The following is a 21,026-nucleotide window of genomic DNA, read 5'->3' on the forward strand; positions in this document are numbered from 1 at the left end:
TATCAAGACTTAATGTTATCTATTAGTACCTTCGCCTATTGCTTGTGTGCCACCATCGGTTGCAGCTCGGTTCCGGCTATCCTCTAAAAGCATAAGAATATCATTGAATTCCAGTTTAACTTTAAGTATGTGTTATTTATTTTTTAAGTTCTTAATTCACAAACATTACAAGACTATTTGTCAAATTTTGATAATAAAATGGTTTTGCGCAGTATGAATAGCTTTTTGTTTTACGTTGCAAAGATTCAATTTACTTTTGTAAAATACAATATTTCCCATTGTACCAATAATTGGTAAATAACATAATCACACGCAGGTATCTTTATAAATTATATAAACATATAGAGTTACTAGAACCATCACATGTATATAGTATATTAACGATCACACTGTTAAAATTGTAATCCAAAATGCTTTACAAATTTGTCTTTTATCGTTGATTCTGCTGTTGCTTACTATTTCTTTTTGTCATTAAGAGGAAAACAGCTAAATCATATGAATATATCGAAGTACTTAATACCATTTTATTAAAATATACCTCGGTTAAAAAAGGTCCATATTGTACTATCTGAAGATTCATTAAAACCCCCTCGTCCCAACACTTAAACATTTAAAAAAATAGAATGCTAATGTTAATAGACCCTTTTCACAATAAGCCAAAATCGATAAGAGCGCGAAGTCACGTGACTCGCTGAATTTCAGAACGAGGCGGAACGTGATGCCGTTTAATAATACCACGCAATGCCGCATCTAATTTCAACCCATCACGCTTTTGACGTTACGATATTGTCAACACAAGATGACATCGTCAGTAAATATCTACTTCCCATTTTAGGTGTCAATACATTGTATACATTTTCTTGATTAAAGTACTAGTTTTTATTCACATGTTTGCACAAATTTTGACACTGTTAGTTTGAGCCTTTTTATCACGGTGTTTAATCAAAGATCTATCAATAATCTTGTTTATTGGTATATCTGTTGTTTAATTGTCCCTGTGTTCAGCACAAACCCATTATCTCGTTATGATCAGATACTGTGCCGACACATACTAAATAACAACAAGGGGTCATAAACCACATGTTGCGGATGTCTGGTCATTTCCACATAATTTAAGATACCCCCGTGTCTTCTCGTGGTAGTGGTATTGCATTGTCATTTCTTAGTGTTAATAAAAGTCAAATACTCAATTGTTGCTATAATTAGATGTATAAGATTTTGTAAAAATTACCATTACATTCGTTCCTCATGTACATTTACTAGTATAAGTGATACAAAACTGAACGGAATCAAACAATTGGGACCGCATAAGAAGTTGATTTGTTGTTCTTTATTAAACTTATAATTATGATGGTATGCCTAAGAAAGGAATCGAAGAGGCGATTTGTGAATAACCATCGTAGTGAAGAGTAAGACATGAAGATTTATTCTTTATTTTAGTCTCAATTACATACAATACAATACAAACATTCAATTATATATAGACAATGTGTTGGTGATATTTGATATAATGCGACATCCCAATAATCTATACACATATGTTGCATAACAGTTATATGATATATCATATAGAAATCTAAAAATGTCCTATGTAACATAAGAGCAGGCCCGTACCCAGGCACTGGGCCCAGGGGCCCGGGCCCCCCCAGCTGGCTGTCGAGTTATGATTTTTTAATAATGGGCCTACTGCAAATTTTCTCACATGAAAGGGCCCACAGTACACTTCCCTGCAATACAAATCTGCAGATGTGTTTTATTGCCCCTGATACACAAGGAGATTAGCGCTAATTTACTCGCCAGTGGAGATAAGCCCCTAGGCATTGTTTTCTTATCACCTTGTACACACGTCCCCGATCTGTCAATTACCCATTTTGCTCTATGCTTCATCTTTTGATGGTGGGTGTAACACGTCTTTTGATTGGACAAGGAAAGAGAAACAGCGAATAGATGGAACTGATACAGAAGGTCGTAGATCTGAACGATAAAAGTGTTTTCTTTTTTGAATTCAAACCTCTTCTAGAGCCATAGCTTATTAAACATTTCTGTGAAAACTGTCTTGTAGATGATAAACATTTTATAATGAATTTAATTAAAAATTTTATATAGAGGAGGTTTGATTTCAAAGAGAAAATACTAGTTGGTTATATGTCAGTTACTGACATATAACCATAGTAGTATTTTCTCTTTGAAATCAAACCTCCTCTACCGTCATACTTTATGTAACATTTCATAATAAAGATCTTTTAGTTTCAAAAGTTGCTTTTACTTCTTTATAAAGTGTAATACATTTCTGAAATCTAAAAATTTAAACATGGGTGTAAATTTCACACCAAGGGGTCGTTGATAAAGCATGTCACGCTTTTTTTACCATTTTTACCCCGGCATGTCACAAACTGTTACAAAATCTTGGACCCCCTTCCCTAAAGTACGTCACAAACTCACACTTTCAAACATTTTTTTTAATTAATACCTAATTTAAATTTAATCTAAAACTCAATTCACTATAAACCGTATTAAAATTTCACTTACCGGTAAAAGAATTTTCACATTACAGGCTTTTATAACTGTATGGTTGATACGATCAGCAGTACGAATATGTATCCACGTGTTAACCTCTAATAAAAACGAAATTATAATTTAGATCTTCTTTCTACCCTTTATGAACTAAAAATGGAACAGTCCAATTATTTCGTCATTGAAATCTGTGTGGAGGTTGTGCCTATCGAATAAGCCGGCCCAGCCAAGTTGCCTATTAAACATTCGAACAATAGACTCAGGAGATACGCAATTCGTCTTATTTTGACATTAAACTAATTCAAATGTTTCACAAATTTTTGAAAATTATTTTTAAATTCTACTAAAGAAATAATAAATAAATTATACATTTTTTTAAATAAATGTGTGACATCACACATGGCCTGACTCCCCTCCCCCGTGTCACAAACTGTCACTTTCTTACTCACCCTCCCCCACCTGGAGCGTGACATACTTTATGGACGGCCCGAAATGGTTAAAGCTTTAGACTTCAGAAAGGTGCTGATTTACTTGTTATATATCCACACATTTATAACACAACATATGTTTCTATATGCATTAAAATTCACCTTGAACAGTGCCTAATAAAAAAATCTATTCGGGAGGGGCAACCCCTCTCGCACCCTCCCCGTTTGGGCCCCCCAGTCAACATTTCCTGGGTACGGCCCTGAAGAGCATTGTAGCACATGCGTGTCTGCTCATCATTGTAAACAATTAATTGAAACAGGTGATGTTTTTATTGAATGCTACGAATATAATATTGTCGTCTGACACCGATCTGATATTGTACGCCTCGAATATGAACCACTTTGCGAAAAAGCATAATGGTATTTACCATCTGTGTATTGAGTTGGTAAACAAATAATTAGCTAAAAACATATCATGATACATACATCAAACAATTCATAAATGGACATGTGTTTATCTAATAATGTATGCACTAATAAATAAAAATTTGCCGCGCTGCATTTCCAATGGATATTTATGAAACAACACGAACCTGATCATATTCTCAAAGCATACATTACTAATTGCCATTGTTTCCTTTGTTCACACACGGTTGTGTTCGTGCACATGTTTCATGAGATTGATATCACCATTACTGAAATTAAGTGGTATACCATATTGTCTCTTTTCATCGTTTACAGTTTGGCCAATACTGAATTAGTATTAGCGCAACGAAAACGAGATCAATATCACGTGACATCAATCAAGCAGCCGCTAGTCTCACTCTGTTACCTGACATTATACATGTTTGGACAGTTCAATTTCCACCACGTCCGTGTGCTTTACTTGTATATAATGATTCTTCAATATCGGCTTACAGGACTGGGTGAGTCACGTAAAATATCGAATATAAAATATATTTTTATAAACAACTGGTAGCAACATGAGTTGCAGTTAATTGGTCAGTAACCACATTTTAACTAACTCTTTTGACCTGTTAATTCTTTTCAGCTCAATTCAACAGTGAACAATGCTCATAATATCACTTTAAGATGAGAAATAGCTAAAATAAAAAACGTTTTATTTGATCAAATCAGTATTTGGGCGGTGTGGTGGCAACATAATTTAAAGTATTTTTGATTGCACCTTATGAATACTTTTCTTAATGTATGTGCGTTCATACAGATTCTAACATGCTTGTACCAAATGAATATTACTCGTTTTCAAAACAGAATCGTTTCATAGAAGACAAAAAAGATGTATATTTTAGTGTATGTTGATTCTCTTGGAATGACTTAGTCGGGTTTAAACAACCTGTCCATGTCATAACACTTAGTGTAATGCATCATAATTTACCATTTTACTTTCACAACGTTGATCAAGCAAAGTTACTAATCACTAAAACAAAAGACAGTTTGTGTTAAAGGGGCCTTTTCACAGATTTCGGCATGTTTTAAAGTTTGTTATTAATGTTTATATTGATAAATGTAGACATTGGACAGAAAAAGCTCCAGTAAAAAATGAAGAATAAAATTAAAAAAGAAATAAAAGGTAACCCTCAGCAGGGCTCGAATCACTGACCCCTGGAGTCCTGGAGTAAAAAGTCTGCCACTTAGACCACTCGGCCATCCTTCAGGATACAATGCCAGACGTATTTTATACTTTATATAAGAAATCCTCGTAGTTTCGCAAAATATAACGACAACAACAGAACTCTCCAAATTATTAATTCGTTTCGCGATGCAACGCTTAATGATTTTCGGGTTTTTAAATCATCAAAAGATGCATATAAAAGCTATTTTAGAGCATGGTAAATGTTCAGTATTACTGTTTCCTCACAAATATCATAACTAAAACGAAAATTTGCGAATCTGAAACAACTTTTTTCAATTTTGTCAATTAACCCAAACGTGAAAAGGTCCCTTTAAATGTTGTTTTCTTAATTTGCAATTGCGTTAGGCGTCAAATACATATTTCGATTATATTCATAAAAATAAAGGTATCAAACTGAGGATAAAGCACAATTGAATACGCCTATTGTATATTCACCTTGTTCCACATCCCTCCCCTGATCTTGTTCGGCCTCATTTCCTACCGGGTCCGCTTCACCATCCGTTCCCTGATCTTGTTCGGCCTCATTTCCTACCGGGTCCGCTTCACCATCCGTCCCCTGATCTTGTTCAGCCTCATTTTCTACGGGGTCCGCTTCACCACCCGTCTCCTGATCTTGTTCGGCCTCATTTCCTACCGGGTCCGCTTCACCACCCGTCTCCTGATCTTGGTCGGTCTCATTATCGTGTGGGTCTGGATTACAAGCAAAGTAAAACATTCATTAAAAGTGAAGGCTAAGTAAAATTTCTTTTGGCTATTAAAAATCAATGTTTATTATAATGAAGATTTATAATATAAAAATAGCCATATTTATTAAGTATCTGCTTTGATTTGGCAAAGGGGTCAATACGCTGTCTGCGAATTCAAACCCCTTTTTGATCCTGCGTTATATGTTATCCCTTGTGTAGCCGTTACAACATCCCGTACATTTGCGGTATTTGTTACATGAACATATTAATTTACATTTATAAATTGAAATACGTTTAAAGATTGTTAATATATAATAAAAAAAGTAATTTAACGGTATATGTACACAATAAAACATGAACAATTTCAGTTATGATTTGGGCTAATCAAAGCCAAATGAAATTTGAATCATGAAATACGCAGACAATTTTAATTTATATCTGGTGCTTATAAAGTTTAGAACCAAATCTTGTGGTTAATGCTTGACTAAAGCCAAAAAAGATTAAATCACCCACCGTCAGACATGGCCGTAAACTCACTTTATATCGCATGTGTCCCGTTTTACTCATTTCATTGGTTAGTTTTTCAGTATACAAGTTAGTTTGGATTGTCTAGATTCCCATTATGCGAAGGCGCAAACAATCTTCAACAACAATATTCTATATTAATAATCTAGTTATCAAATAAAAACAAAATATCAGTAATCATGTATCAGTAAAACATTCAACATGATTTTTGTATATAAAAAAAGTTATGACATATTTTTATATGTGTCTATATTAATATTGACATCTTTAATAACTTCAATAAAGTGTTATAAAAATTTTGCTTAATTGATGACTTATTTTTATTATATTGTCATTACCCGATGATTATTGATACTACGTTCCAATACCGATCAGTTTTGTTTCAACACTGAAATTCAAACACTAATCTGTTGTTATATGCCAATATTTTGTACAAAATAACATTCATGTTAACTGTTATTTACATCTAGAACGCGACTTTATATTATTATAAGTAGTAAAACCATTTAAATCTCATGGCTAGCCAAGATATTCGAATGAGAGCTTGTTCTTTGACAAACTTTCCAGTTCTAAATGTTGTAGTGTCTGTAACCTTTACATATTATATGACAATAATTGTGTTGTTTCATTATGGAAAAGTATAAATCCTACAAAGGCTCATGTGTATCCATGTGATGATCAAGTTTGCCAAAATTGGTGGTGCTGTATTGTACCATTAAAAAACAGCAACTTACTAAACAAAAGTTACAGACACTACAAAAACAGGTATAACTAGAAACCGTCGGAGACGGGTGATGCTCCCCAAAGGTTTTTTTGTCACAATATTGCACTATATATTCAGATAAAAGGAAACGTCTTGAGGGGCATAACTTTGGACAAAATAATACGATGAATGGTTTAGCAACTTAAAAATTTCAAAGGGCCATAACTCTCTAAATAAATCATCTAACCAGAACCCACTAATAACATGCGCATCTCCTCAAGGTAGTTAAGCTTTCCATAAAGCTTCATTGAAGTCCAGTCAGTAGTTGGGGAGAAATAGCCCGGACAAGAATTGCACTATATGTACAGTTTATAGAAAATTTCAAAGGGCCGTAACTCTGTGAAAAATCATCCGACCATAACCGGCTGATAATATGCACATCTCCTGTTGGTAGTGAAGCTTCCCATGAAGTTTCATTGAATTCCCGTGATAAGTTGCTGAGAAATAGCTCGGACAAGAATTGCACTATATGTACAATGGAAAATTTCAAAGGGCCATAACTCTGTGAAAAATCATTCGACCATAACCGGCTGATAATATGCAAATCTCCTGTTGGTAGTGAAGCTTTCCATAAAGTTTCATTGAATTCCCGTAATAAGTTGCTGAGAAATAGCTCGGACAAGAATTGCACTATATGTACAAGGGAAAATATCAAAGGGCCATAACTCTGTGAAAAATCATCCGACCAGAACCGGCTGATAATATGCACATCTCCTCTTGGTAGTGAAGCTTCCCATAAAGTTTCATTGAATTCCGGTCATTAGTTGCTGAGAAATAGCCCGGACAAGAATTGCACTATATGTACAGTTAATGGAAATTTTAAAAGGGCCATAACTCTGTAAAAAATCATCCGACCAGGACCCGCTGATAATATGCACATCTCCTCTTAGTAGTTAAGCTTCCCATAAAGTCTAATTGAATTCCGGTCATTGTTGCTGAGAAAAAGCCCGGACAAGAATTGCACTTTATGTACAGTTAATGGAAATTTTCAAAGGGCCATAACTCTGTGAAAAATCATCCGCCCAGAACCGGCTGATAATATGCACATCTCCTCTTGGTAGTGAAGCTTCCCATACAGTTTAATTGAATTCCGGTCATTAGTTGCTGAGAAATAGCCCGGACAAAAATTGTGCACGGACGGACGGACGGACACGCGGACGGACGGACAGTCGAAGCGGCGACTATATGCTCCCCCAAAAAAGTTTTTGGGGGGAGCATAAAAATAAAGATAAAAGTTTTGCTCTACTTGTCATTAAAACATTGTTTTTCTCCATTGAAAGTTCCATCTTATGTGATGTAATGTTGCATCATCTATTTACCGCTGCAGCCAAGAGCAAAAAAGTGATGCAATAACTCTCTCGATTGAATATAGCATCATTCTTGCAGCACTATCTGTTTGAGTAATTTACTACAAGGCAATGTAACCTGAATTTCCTTTCCTATAGGAAGCTGCCTAATTACTTTGTCTGTTCTTTACCATGGTACATCTCTAAAACATGGGAAGACGACAAAAGCAAACGTCTGGGAACAACTCTGGTAAGTTTATATTGAATTGGTAAACCACACTTTTAAATTGAAGTGTCTGTAACCAATATCGCCTTTTTATATTGTCTATGACTTTATCCCTGTTTGTTTTTAAATGAAGCCATATTATGTTGCCTATTACAGTATTGATGTGTAAGGCTAAATTTTGACATATTGTCTGTCTGCAATTTGTAATATTTTGGTATATTTATAGGTTCTTTCGTCTATATTTCTGATAACAGCCAACATGTTCAGTGATTTCTTATAATATGCAATTGAAACTGAGTATTTTTCCATTCCGTATCATTAGACTAGTAAAATCAAAGATAAATATTATGAGAATTCAATGAGCTCAGACTAAGTATTGGATACATTGCTGATAGTGTCAAATGGTGAAGACACTAATAGACATGTGAATTCACCCGACTATTGTTAACATTATTAACGAAAATGTGCAATCATTGTAAATGCTAGATCATTGAATGATCATTAGGTTTTATGCTATTTCTTTTTCAATCGGATACTTTTCTTTAAGAATCTACAGGTTATTCCTGTTTGCTTATGTATGAAAGCATATTGCGTACTCATTACAAGTATGTTTTGTTAAGTCTAAATTTCATCCGTATACATAGAGGAACAACAAGAGGGTCATGATGGCCCTGTATCGCTCCACTGCTGAAAAAAAGGCTGAAACAAATATTCTCGGCATGTGCAAATGCTTAAATATAGGCCCTATTTAAGCACATGTACACTTTTGTGACCCCCTGGGCTGGGTCAAATTAAACCCCAGGGACATAATTTGAGCAAACTTTGTAGAGGACTACTATATCTTACTACACACAAAATGTGGTAGCCCTAGGTCCTAGAGTTAAGGACAAGAATATCTTAAAAGTTTTCACAAAATAAGCAAGATATAAGCGTATATAATGTTAAATTTTGTGACCCGCGGGTCAGGGTCAAATTTGACCCAAAGGGCATAATTTTAACAAACTTGGTAGAGGACTATAAGATGTTACTGCATATTAAATTTGGTAGCCATAGTCCGAATGGTTTTTGACAAGACGATTTTTTTTAAAGATTTCACAAAATAGGCGCTTTATAAGCGTTTATTCAATTTTGTGACCCCCCCGGGGCAGGGTTAAAGTTGACCCCAGAGGCATTATTTGAACAAATTTGGTAGAGGTTTATTAGATGGCACTACATACCAAATTTGGTAGCCCTAGGCCCAATGGTTATGAACTAGAATTTTTAAAGTTTTCACAAAATAGGCCCTATATAAGCGTGTGTTCAGTTTTGTGACCCCCGGGCAGGGACAAATTTGACCCAAGGGGCATAATTTGAGCAATTTTGGTAGACAACTATTAAATGTCACTACATACCAAATTTGGAAGCCCTATGCCTTATGGTTAAGGACAAGGATTTTTTAAGTTTTCACAAAATAGGCACTATGTAAGCATATAATTGATTTTGTGGCCCCATGGCAGGGTCAAATTTGACCCCTGGGGCATAATTTGAACAAACTAAGTAGAGGACTATACAATGTCACTACATACCAAATTGTGTAGCCCTAGGCCTAATGGTTATGGACAAGACATTTTTTAAAGTTTTCACAAAATAGGCATTATATAAGCATATGTTCAATTTTGTGACCCCCGGGGCAGGGTTTGACCCTAGGGATAAAATTTGGACAGATTTGGTAGAGGACTATTAGATGTCACTATATACCAAATTTGATAGCCCTAGGCCGGATGGTTATGGACAAAATGATTTTTGAAGTTTTCACAAAATAGGCCTTATATAAGCACATGTTCAATTTTAGTGACCCCCCGGGGCAGGGTCAAATTTTACCCCAGGGATAAAGTTTGAACAAATTTGGTAGAGGACTATTAGATGTCACTACATACCAAATTTGATAGCCCTAGGCCCGACGGTAATGGACAAGTAGATTTTTAAAGTTTTCACAAAATAGGCCTAATATAAGCATATGTTCCATTTTGTAACCTACGGGACAGGGTCAAATTTGATCCCAGGGGCATAATTTGAACAAACTTGGTAGAGAACTGTTACATGTCACTACATACCAAATTTGGTAGCCCTATGCCATACAGTTATGGACAAGTAGATTTTTAAAGTGTTCACAAAATAGGCCTTATATAAGCATATGTTCAATTTTGTGACCCTCGGGGCAGAGTCAAACTTGACCCCAGGGGCATAATTTGAACAAACTTGGTAGAGGACTATAAGATGTCACTACATACCAAATTTGGTAGCCCTAGTCCCAGTGGATATGGACAAGTAGATTTTTAAAGTTTTCACAAAATAAGCACTTTATAATCATATATTCAAATTTGTGACCCCCGGGGCAGTTTCAAATTTGATCCCAGGGGCATAATTTGAACAAACTAAGAAGAGAACTATTACATGTCACTACATACCAAATTTGGTAGCCCTATGGCATACTGTTATGGAAAAGTAGATTTTTAAAGTTTTCACAAAAAAGGCCTTATATAAGCATATGTTCAATTTTGCGACCCTCGGGGAAGGGTCAAACTTGACCCCAGGGACATAGTTTGAACAAACTTGGTAGAGGACTATAAGATGCCACTACATACCAAATTTGGTAGCCCAAGGCCCAATGGTTATAGACGAGATAATTTGTAAAGTTTTCACAAAATAGACCCTATATTAGCATATGTTCAATTTGGTTACCCCGGGGCAGGGTCCATTTGACCCCAGGGGCATAATTTGAGCAAATTTGGTAGAGGACTATTAGATGTCTCTACATACCAAATGTGATTGCCCTATGCCAAAGTGGTTATGGACGAGTAGATTTTTGAAAGTTTTCACCAAATAGGCCTTCTATAAGCAAATTTTCAATTTTGTGACCCCCGGGGCAGGGTCAAATTTTACCCCAGGTGCATAATTTGAACAAATTTGAAAGAGGTTCACCCCAGGAACATTCCTGAGAAATTTCATCAGAATTGGACCAGTAGTTTAGGAGAATATGTTTAAAGGAAAAGTTAACGCACGGACGCACGCACGACGGACACAGGACCATGACATAAGCCCCGCTGGCCTTTGGCCAGTGGAGCTAAAATGAGAATGGAGTCGTTTGTTTTAGTAAGCAAAGATAAGCCAGAAGAAGATGAACAGAAGATTAAAGCTAGAGGGTAGAAGACGAGGCTTAAGGTACAAGCCTGGAGAAAAAAAAACAGAGAGAAAATAAGGCGAAACATGAGAAGCTATAAAGTGTTGAAACAGAAAGAAGAAAATGTGCAAGACTACTAAAAACCATTTGTTGAAAAGTATAGTGACAGGCAGATATCATGGCATCAATGGGATAGAATAGAAATGGCAAAAGATGATAAAGTAAAGCGTTGCGTCTCCTGTGTGCCTAAAGAAACAGACATAAAAACATTAATTACATGATTAGAAACTGACATGCAAGAGTATTCAGAGAACGTTTTCAAGGCCAAATTGCAATAGCAACATATGGGAATTCGTGTTGATAGAATTGGTTAGGGTTCTATTGCTATGGTAATGGACTTAAGTGAGAACTATGTGTGTGTGTTTCAAAGTGAAGTACAATCTGGATTCTTCGACAGGAACCAAGTTACAATACATCCAATCATGTGTTACTATACAGAAAACAGGGAGAAAAAACATTCAAGATTTATCATAAATGTCATTATTGGCATCAGTGAGGAAACCAAACATGGTGCAGACTTAGCTATCACTTTTGAGAACAAAGCTATAGAAATTCTGAAGAAGAAAGGTGTGAAAGTAGAGGAGATCCATGGGTGGAAAGGTGGCTGTGTTGCCCAGTATAAGGGGAAGAAATCCTTTGCTGACATAAGTCATGCTGACGAAATTATTTCGAAACATCACATGAAAAGAGTGTTTGCGATGGTCTCGGTGCGACAGCCAAGAATGCTTGCTACAAAGCTGTAATCAGCAACAGAAAGGTTGTGCAGAAGATGTATAACATTTCTGTACAGAGAAACTGAAAATGGAAAATACAGATAATAAAGCTAAAATAGTTTCGAGAAGGGAGTTCATCCTTGTTTATGATGTTGTGAGAAATAGAGAAGAAACTGATGTGTAAACACTGCAAGGTACAAGAAAATTACATGCTGTAAAGTTTAAAGTATTTTTGATTGCACCTTATGAATACTTTTCTTAATGTATGTGCGTTCATACAGATTCTAACATGCTTGTACCAAATGAATATTACTCGTTTTCAAAACAGAATCGTTTCATAGAAGACAAAAAAGATGTATATTTTAGTGTATGTTGATTCTCTTGGAATGACTTAGTCGGGTTTAAACAACCTGTCCATGTCATAACACTTAGTGTAATGCATCATAATTTACCATTTTACTTTCACAACGTTGATCAAGCAAAGTTACTAATCACTAAAACAAAAGACAGTTTGTGTTAAAGGGGCCTTTTCACAGATTTCGGCATGTTTTAAAGTTTGTTATTAATGTTTATATTGATAAATGTAGACATTGGACAGAAAAAGCTCCAGTAAAAAATGAAGAATAAAATTAAAAAAGAAATAAAAGGTAACCCTCAGCAGGGCTCGAATCACTGACCCCTGGAGTCCTGGAGTAAAAAGTCTGCCACTTAGACCACTCGGCCATCCTTCAGGATACAATGCCAGACGTATTTTATACTTTATATAAGAAATCCTCGTAGTTTCGCAAAATATAACGACAACAACAGAACTCTCCAAATTATTAATTCGTTTCGCGATGCAACGCTTAATGATTTTCGGGTTTTTAAATCATCAAAAGATGCATATAAAAGCTATTTTAGAGCATGGTAAATGTTCAGTATTACTGTTTCCTCACAAATATCATAACTAAAACGAAAATTTGCGAATCTGAAACAACTTTTTTCAATTTTGTCAATTAACCCAAACGTGAAAAGGTCCCTTTAAATGTTGTTTTCTTAATTTGCAATTGCGTTAGGCGTCAAATACATATTTCGATTATATTCATAAAAATAAAGGTATCAAACTGAGGATAAAGCACAATTGAATACGCCTATTGTATATTCACCTTGTTCCACATCCCTCCCCTGATCTTGTTCGGCCTCATTTCCTACCGGGTCCGCTTCACCATCCGTTCCCTGATCTTGTTCGGCCTCATTTCCTACCGGGTCCGCTTCACCATCCGTCCCCTGATCTTGTTCAGCCTCATTTTCTACGGGGTCCGCTTCACCACCCGTCTCCTGATCTTGTTCGGCCTCATTTCCTACCGGGTCCGCTTCACCACCCGTCTCCTGATCTTGGTCGGTCTCATTATCGTGTGGGTCTGGATTACAAGCAAAGTAAAACATTCATTAAAAGTGAAGGCTAAGTAAAATTTCTTTTTGCTATTAAAAATCAATGTTTATTATAATGAAGATTTATAATATAAAAATAGCCATATTTATTAAGTATCTGCTTTGATTTGGCAAAGGGGTCAATACGCTGTCTGCGAATTCAAACCCCTTTTTGATCCTGCGTTATATGTTATCCCTTGTGTAGCCGTTACAACATCCCGTACATTTGCGGTATTTGTTACATGAACATATTAATTTACATTTATAAATTGAAATACGTTTAAAGATTGTTAATATATAATAAAAAAAGTAATTTAACGGTATATGTACACAATAAAACATGAACAATTTCAGTTATGATTTGGGCTAATCAAAGCCAAATGAAATTTGAATCATGAAATACGCAGACAATTTTAATTTATATCTGGTGCTTATAAAGTTTAGAACCAAATCTTGTGGTTAATGCTTGACTAAAGCCAAAAAAGATTAAATCACCCACCGTCAGACATGGCCGTAAACTCACTTTATATCGCATGTGTCCCGTTTTACTCATTTCATTGGTTAGTTTTTCAGTATACAAGTTAGTTTGGATTGTCTAGATTCCCATTATGCGAAGGCGCAAACAATCTTCAACAACAATATTCTATATTAATAATCTAGTTATCAAATAAAAACAAAATATCAGTAATCATGTATCAGTAAAACATTCAACATGATTTTTGTATATAAAAAAAGTTATGACATATTTTTATATGTGTCTATATTAATATTGACATCTTTAATAACTTCAATAAAGTGTTATAAAAATTTTGCTTAATTGATGACTTATTTTTATTATATTGTCATTACCCGATGATTATTGATACTACGTTCCAATACCGATCAGTTTTGTTTCAACACTGAAATTCAAACACTAATCTGTTGTTATATGCCAATATTTTGTACAAAATAACATTCATGTTAACTGTTATTTACATCTAGAACGCGACTTTATATTATTATAAGTAGTAAAACCATTTAAATCTCATGGCTAGCCAAGATATTCGAATGAGAGCTTGTTCTTTGACAAACTTTCCAGTTCTAAATGTTGTAGTGTCTGTAACCTTTACATATTATATGACAATAATTGTGTTGTTTCATTATGGAAAAGTATAAATCCTACAAAGGCTCATGTGTATCCATGTGATGATCAAGTTTGCCAAAATTGGTGGTGCTGTATTGTACCATTAAAAAACAGCAACTTACTAAACAAAAGTTACAGACACTACAAAAACAGGTATAACTAGAAACCGTCGGAGACGGGTGATGCTCCCCAAAGGTTTTTTGTCACAATATTGCACTATATATTCAGATAAAAGGAAACGTCTTGAGGGGCATAACTTTGGACAAAATAATACGATGAATGGTTTAGCAACTTAAAAATTTCAAAGGGCCATAACTCTCTAAATAAATCATCTAACCAGAACCCACTAATAACATGCGCATCTCCTCAAGGTAGTTAAGCTTTCCATAAAGCTTCATTGAAGTCCAGTCAGTAGTTGGGGAGAAATAGCCCGGACAAGAATTGCACTATATGTACAGTTTATAGAAAATTTCAAAGGGCCGTAACTCTGTGAAAAATCATCCGACCATAACCGGCTGATAATATGCACATCTCCTGTTGGTAGTGAAGCTTCCCATGAAGTTTCATTGAATTCCCGTGATAAGTTGCTGAGAAATAGCTCGGACAAGAATTGCACTATATGTACAATGGAAAATTTCAAAGGGCCATAACTCTGTGAAAAATCATTCGACCATAACCGGCTGATAATATGCAAATCTCCTGTTGGTAGTGAAGCTTTCCATAAAGTTTCATTGAATTCCCGTAATAAGTTGCTGAGAAATAGCTCGGACAAGAATTGCACTATATGTACAAGGGAAAATATCAAAGGGCCATAACTCTGTGAAAAATCATCCGACCAGAACCGGCTGATAATATGCACATCTCCTCTTGGTAGTGAAGCTTCCCATAAAGTTTCATTGAATTCCGGTCATTAGTTGCTGAGAAATAGCCCGGACAAGAATTGCACTATATGTACAGTTAATGGAAATTTTAAAAGGGCCATAACTCTGTAAAAAATCATCCGACCAGGACCCGCTGATAATATGCACATCTCCTCTTAGTAGTTAAGCTTCCCATAAAGTCTAATTGAATTCCGGTCATTGTTGCTGAGAAAAAGCCCGGACAAGAATTGCACTTTATGTACAGTTAATGGAAATTTTCAAAGGGCCATAACTCTGTGAAAAATCATCCGCCCAGAACCGGCTGATAATATGCACATCTCCTCTTGGTAGTGAAGCTTCCCATAAAGTTTAATTGAATTCCGGTCATTAGTTGCTGAGAAATAGCCCGGACAAAAATTGTGCACGGACGGACGGACGGACACGCGGACGGACGGACAGTCGAAGCGGCGACTATATGCTCCCCCAAAAAAGTTTTTGGGGGGAGCATAAAAATAAAGATAAAAGTTTTGCTCTACTTGTCATTAAAACATTGTTTTTCTCCATTGAAAGTTCCATCTTATGTGATGTAATGTTGCATCATCTATTTACCGCTGCAGCCAAGAGCAAAAAAGTGATGCAATAACTCTCTCGATTGAATATAGCATCATTCTTGCAGCACTATCTGTTTGAGTAATTTACTACAAGGCAATGTAACCTGAATTTCCTTTCCTATAGGAAGCTGCCTAATTACTTTGTCTGTTCTTTACCATGGTACATCTCTAAAACATGGGAAGACGACAAAAGCAAACGTCTGGGAACAACTCTGGTAAGTTTATATTGAATTGGTAAACCACACTTTTAAATTGAAGTGTCTGTAACCAATATCGCCTTTTTATATTGTCTATGACTTTATCCCTGTTTGTTTTTAAATGAAGCCATATTATGTTGCCTATTACAGTATTGATGTGTAAGGCTAAATTTTGACATATTGTCTGTCTGCAATTTGTAATATTTTGGTATATTTATAGGTTCTTTCGTCTATATTTCTGATAACAGCCAACATGTTCAGTGATTTCTTATAATATGCAATTGAAACTGAGTATTTTTCCATTCCGTATCATTAGACTAGTAAAATCAAAGATAAATATTATGAGAATTCAATGAGCTCAGACTAAGTATTGGATACATTGCTGATAGTGTCAAATGGTGAAGACACTAATAGACATGTGAATTCACCCGACTATTGTTAACATTATTAACGAAAATGTGCAATCATTGTAAATGCTAGATCATTGAATGATCATTAGGTTTTATGCTATTTCTTTTTCAATCGGATACTTTTCTTTAAGAATCTACAGGTTATTCCTGTTTGCTTATGTATGAAAGCATATTGCGTACTCATTACAAGTATGTTTTGTTAAGTCTAAATTTCATCCGTATACATAGAGGAACAACAAGAGGGTCATGATGGCCCTGTATCGCTCCACTGCTGAAAAAAAGGCTGAAACAAATATTCTCGGCATGTGCAAATGCTTAAATATAGGCCCTATTTAAGCACATGTACACTTTTGTGACCCCCTGGGCTGGGTCAAATTAAACCCCAGGGACATAATTTGAGCAAACTTTGTAGAGGACTACTATATCTTACTACACACAAAATGTGGTAGCCCTAGGTCCTAGAGTTAAGGACAAGAATATCTTAAAAGTTTTCACAAAATAAGCAAGATATAAGCGTATATAATGTTAAATTTTGTGACCCGCGGGTCAGGGTCAAATTTGACCCAAAGGGCATAATTTTAACAAACTTGGTAGAGGACTATAAGATGTTACTGCATATTAAATTTGGTAGCCATAGTCCGAATGGTTTTTGACAAGACGATTTTTTTTAAAGATTTCACAAAATAGGCGCTTTATAAGCGTTTATTCAATTTTGTGACCCCCCGGGGCAGGGTTAAAGTTGACCCCAGAGGCATTATTTGAACAAATTTGGTAGAGGTTTATTAGATGGCACTACATACCAAATTTGGTAGCCCTAGGCCCAATGGTTATGAACTAGAATTTTTAAAGTTTTCACAAAATAGGCCCTATATAAGCGTGTGTTCAGTTTTGTGACCCCCGGGCAGGGACAAATTTGACCCAAGGGGCATAATTTGAGCAATTTTGGTAGACAACTATTAAATGTCACTACATACCAAATTTGGAAGCCCTATGCCTTATGGTTAAGGACAAGGATTTTTTAAGTTTTCACAAAATAGGCACTATGTAAGCATATAATTGATTTTGTGGCCCCATGGCAGGGTCAAATTTGACCCCTGGGGCATAATTTGAACAAACTAAGTAGAGGACTATACAATGTCACTACATACCAAATTGTGTAGCCCTAGGCCTAATGGTTATGGACAAGACATTTTTTAAAGTTTTCACAAAATAGGCATTATATAAGCATATGTTCAATTTTGTGACCCCCGGGGCAGGGTTTGACCCTAGGGATAAAATTTGGACAGATTTGGTAGAGGACTATTAGATGTCACTATATACCAAATTTGATAGCCCTAGGCCGGATGGTTATGGACAAAATGATTTTTGAAGTTTTCACAAAATAGGCCTTATATAAGCACATGTTCAATTTTGTGACCCCCCGGGGCAGGGTCAAATTTTACCCCAGGGATAAAGTTTGAACAAATTTGGTAGAGGACTATTAGATGTCACTACATACCAAATTTGATAGCCCTAGGCCCGACGGTAATGGACAAGTAGATTTTTAAAGTTTTCACAAAATAGGCCTAATATAAGCATATGTTCCATTTTGTAACCTACGGGACAGGGTCAAATTTGATCCCAGGGGCATAATTTGAACAAACTTGGTAGAGAACTGTTACATGTCACTACATACCAAATTTGGTAGCCCTATGCCATACAGTTATGGACAAGTAGATTTTTAAAGTGTTCACAAAATAGGCCTTATATAAGCATATGTTCAATTTTGTGACCCTCGGGGCAGAGTCAAACTTGACCCCAGGGGCATAATTTGAACAAACTTGGTAGAGGACTATAAGATGTCACTACATACCAAATTTGGTAGCCCTAGTCCCAGTGGATATGGACAAGTAGATTTTTAAAGTTTTCACAAAATAAGCACTTTATAATCATATATTCAAATTTGTGACCCCCGGGGCAGTTTCAAATTTGATCCCAGGGGCATAATTTGAACAAACTAAGAAGAGAACTATTACATGTCACTACATACCAAATTTGGTAGCCCTATGGCATACTGTTATGGAAAAGTAGATTTTTAAAGTTTTCACAAAAAAGGCCTTATATAAGCATATGTTCAATTTTGCGACCCTCGGGGAAGGGTCAAACTTGACCCCAGGGACATAGTTTGAACAAACTTGGTAGAGGACTATAAGATGCCACTACATACCAAATTTGGTAGCCCAAGGCCCAATGGTTATAGACGAGATAATTTGTAAAGTTTTCACAAAATAGACCCTATATTAGCATATGTTCAATTTGGTTACCCCGGGGCAGGGTCCATTTGACCCCAGGGGCATAATTTGAGCAAATTTGGTAGAGGACTATTAGATGTCTCTACATACCAAATGTGATTGCCCTATGCCAAAGTGGTTATGGACGAGTAGATTTTTGAAAGTTTTCACCAAATAGGCCTTCTATAAGCAAATTTTCAATTTTGTGACCCCCGGGGCAGGGTCAAATTTTACCCCAGGTGCATAATTTGAACAAATTTGAAAGAGGTTCACCCCAGGAACATTCCTGAGAAATTTCATCAGAATTGGACCAGTAGTTTAGGAGAATATGTTTAAAGGAAAAGTTAACGCACGGACGCACGCACGACGGACACAGGACCATGACATAAGCCCCGCTGGCCTTTGGCCAGTGGAGCTAAAATGAGAATGGAGTCGTTTGTTTTAGTAAGCAAAGATAAGCCAGAAGAAGATGAACAGAAGATTAAAGCTAGAGGGTAGAAGACGAGGCTTAAGGTACAAGCCTGGAGAAAAAAAAACAGAGAGAAAATAAGGCGAAACATGAGAAGCTATAAAGTGTTGAAACAGAAAGAAGAAAATGTGCAAGACTACTAAAAACCATTTGTTGAAAAGTATAGTGACAGGCAGATATCATGGCATCAATGGGATAGAATAGAAATGGCAAAAGATGATAAAGTAAAGCGTTGCGTCTCCTGTGTGCCTAAAGAAACAGACATAAAAACATTAATTACATGATTAGAAACTGACATGCAAGAGTATTCAGAGAACGTTTTCAAGGCCAAATTGCAATAGCAACATATGGGAATTCGTGTTGATAGAATTGGTTAGGGTTCTATTGCTATGGTAATGGACTTAAGTGAGAACTATGTGTGTGTGTTTCAAAGTGAAGTACAATCTGGATTCTTCGACAGGAACCAAGTTACAATACATCCAATCATGTGTTACTATACAGAAAACAGGGAGAAAAAACATTCAAGATTTATCATAAATGTCATTATTGGCATCAGTGAGGAAACCAAACATGGTGCAGACTTAGCTATCACTTTTGAGAACAAAGCTATAGAAATTCTGAAGAAGAAAGGTGTGAAAGTAGAGGAGATCCATGGGTGGAAAGGTGGCTGTGTTGCCCAGTATAAGGGGAAGAAATCCTTTGCTGACATAAGTCATGCTGACGAAATTATTTCGAAACATCACATGAAAAGAGTGTTTGCGATGGTCTCGGTGCGACAGCCAAGAATGCTTGCTACAAAGCTGTAATCAGCAACAGAAAGGTTGTGCAGAAGATGTATAACATTTCTGTACAGAGAAACTGAAAATGGAAAATACAGATAATAAAGCTAAAATAGTTTCGAGAAGGGAGTTCATCCTTGTTTATGATGTTGTGAGAAATAGAGAAGAAACTGATGTGTAAACACTGCAAGGTACAAGAAAATTACATGCTGTAAAGTTTAAAGTATTTTTGATTGCACCTTATGAATACTTTTCTTAATGTATGTGCGTTCATACAGATTCTAACATGCTTGTACCAAATGAATATTACTCGTTTTCAAAACAGAATCGTTTCATAGAAGACAAAAAAGATGTATATTTTAGTGTATGTTGATTCTCTTGGAATGACTTAGTCGGGTTTAAACAACCTGTCCATGTCATAACACTTAGTGTAATGCATCATAATTTACCATTTTACTTTCACAACGTTGATCAAGCAAAGTTACTAATCACTAAAACAAAAGACAGTTTGTGTTAAAGGGGCCTTTTCACAGATTTCGGCATGTTTTAAAGTTTGTTATTAATGTTTATATTGATAAATGTAGACATTGGACAGAAAAAGCTCCAGTAAAAAATGAAGAATAAAATTAAAAAAGAAATAAAAGGTAACCCTCAGCAGGGCTCGAATCACTGACCCCTGGAGTCCTGGAGTAAAAAGTCTGCCACTTAGACCACTCGGCCATCCTTCAGGATACAATGCCAGACGTATTTTATACTTTATATAAGAAATCCTCGTAGTTTCGCAAAATATAACGACAACAACAGAACTCTCCAAATTATTAATTCGTTTCGCGATGCAACGCTTAATGATTTTCGGGTTTTTAAATCATCAAAAGATGCATA

The 21,026-nt window shown here is 35.8% G+C and overlaps 1 protein-coding gene across 1 annotated transcript in view; it reads right to left on the reverse strand.

The window, feature by feature from the left end:
- Nucleotides 1–4,984: 4,984 nt before the first annotated feature.
- Nucleotides 4,985–21,026, reverse strand: part of LOC127869844 (sodium/potassium/calcium exchanger 1-like) — a 31,320-nt gene continuing 15,278 nt past the window's right edge. Inside the window, exons 4-5 of the mRNA XM_052412503.1 lie at nt 13,161–13,415; nt 4,985–5,286 (exon numbers count right to left, since the gene is read on the reverse strand). Of these exons, the coding sequence (XP_052268463.1) occupies nt 4,985–5,286; nt 13,161–13,415 (557 nt within the window). The remainder of the gene's footprint in view (nt 5,287–13,160; nt 13,416–21,026) is intronic.

Source organism: Dreissena polymorpha, chromosome 2 (assembly GCF_020536995.1).
Source record: "Dreissena polymorpha isolate Duluth1 chromosome 2, UMN_Dpol_1.0, whole genome shotgun sequence".
NCBI classification, from domain to species: Eukaryota; Metazoa; Mollusca; class Bivalvia; order Myida; family Dreissenidae; genus Dreissena; species Dreissena polymorpha.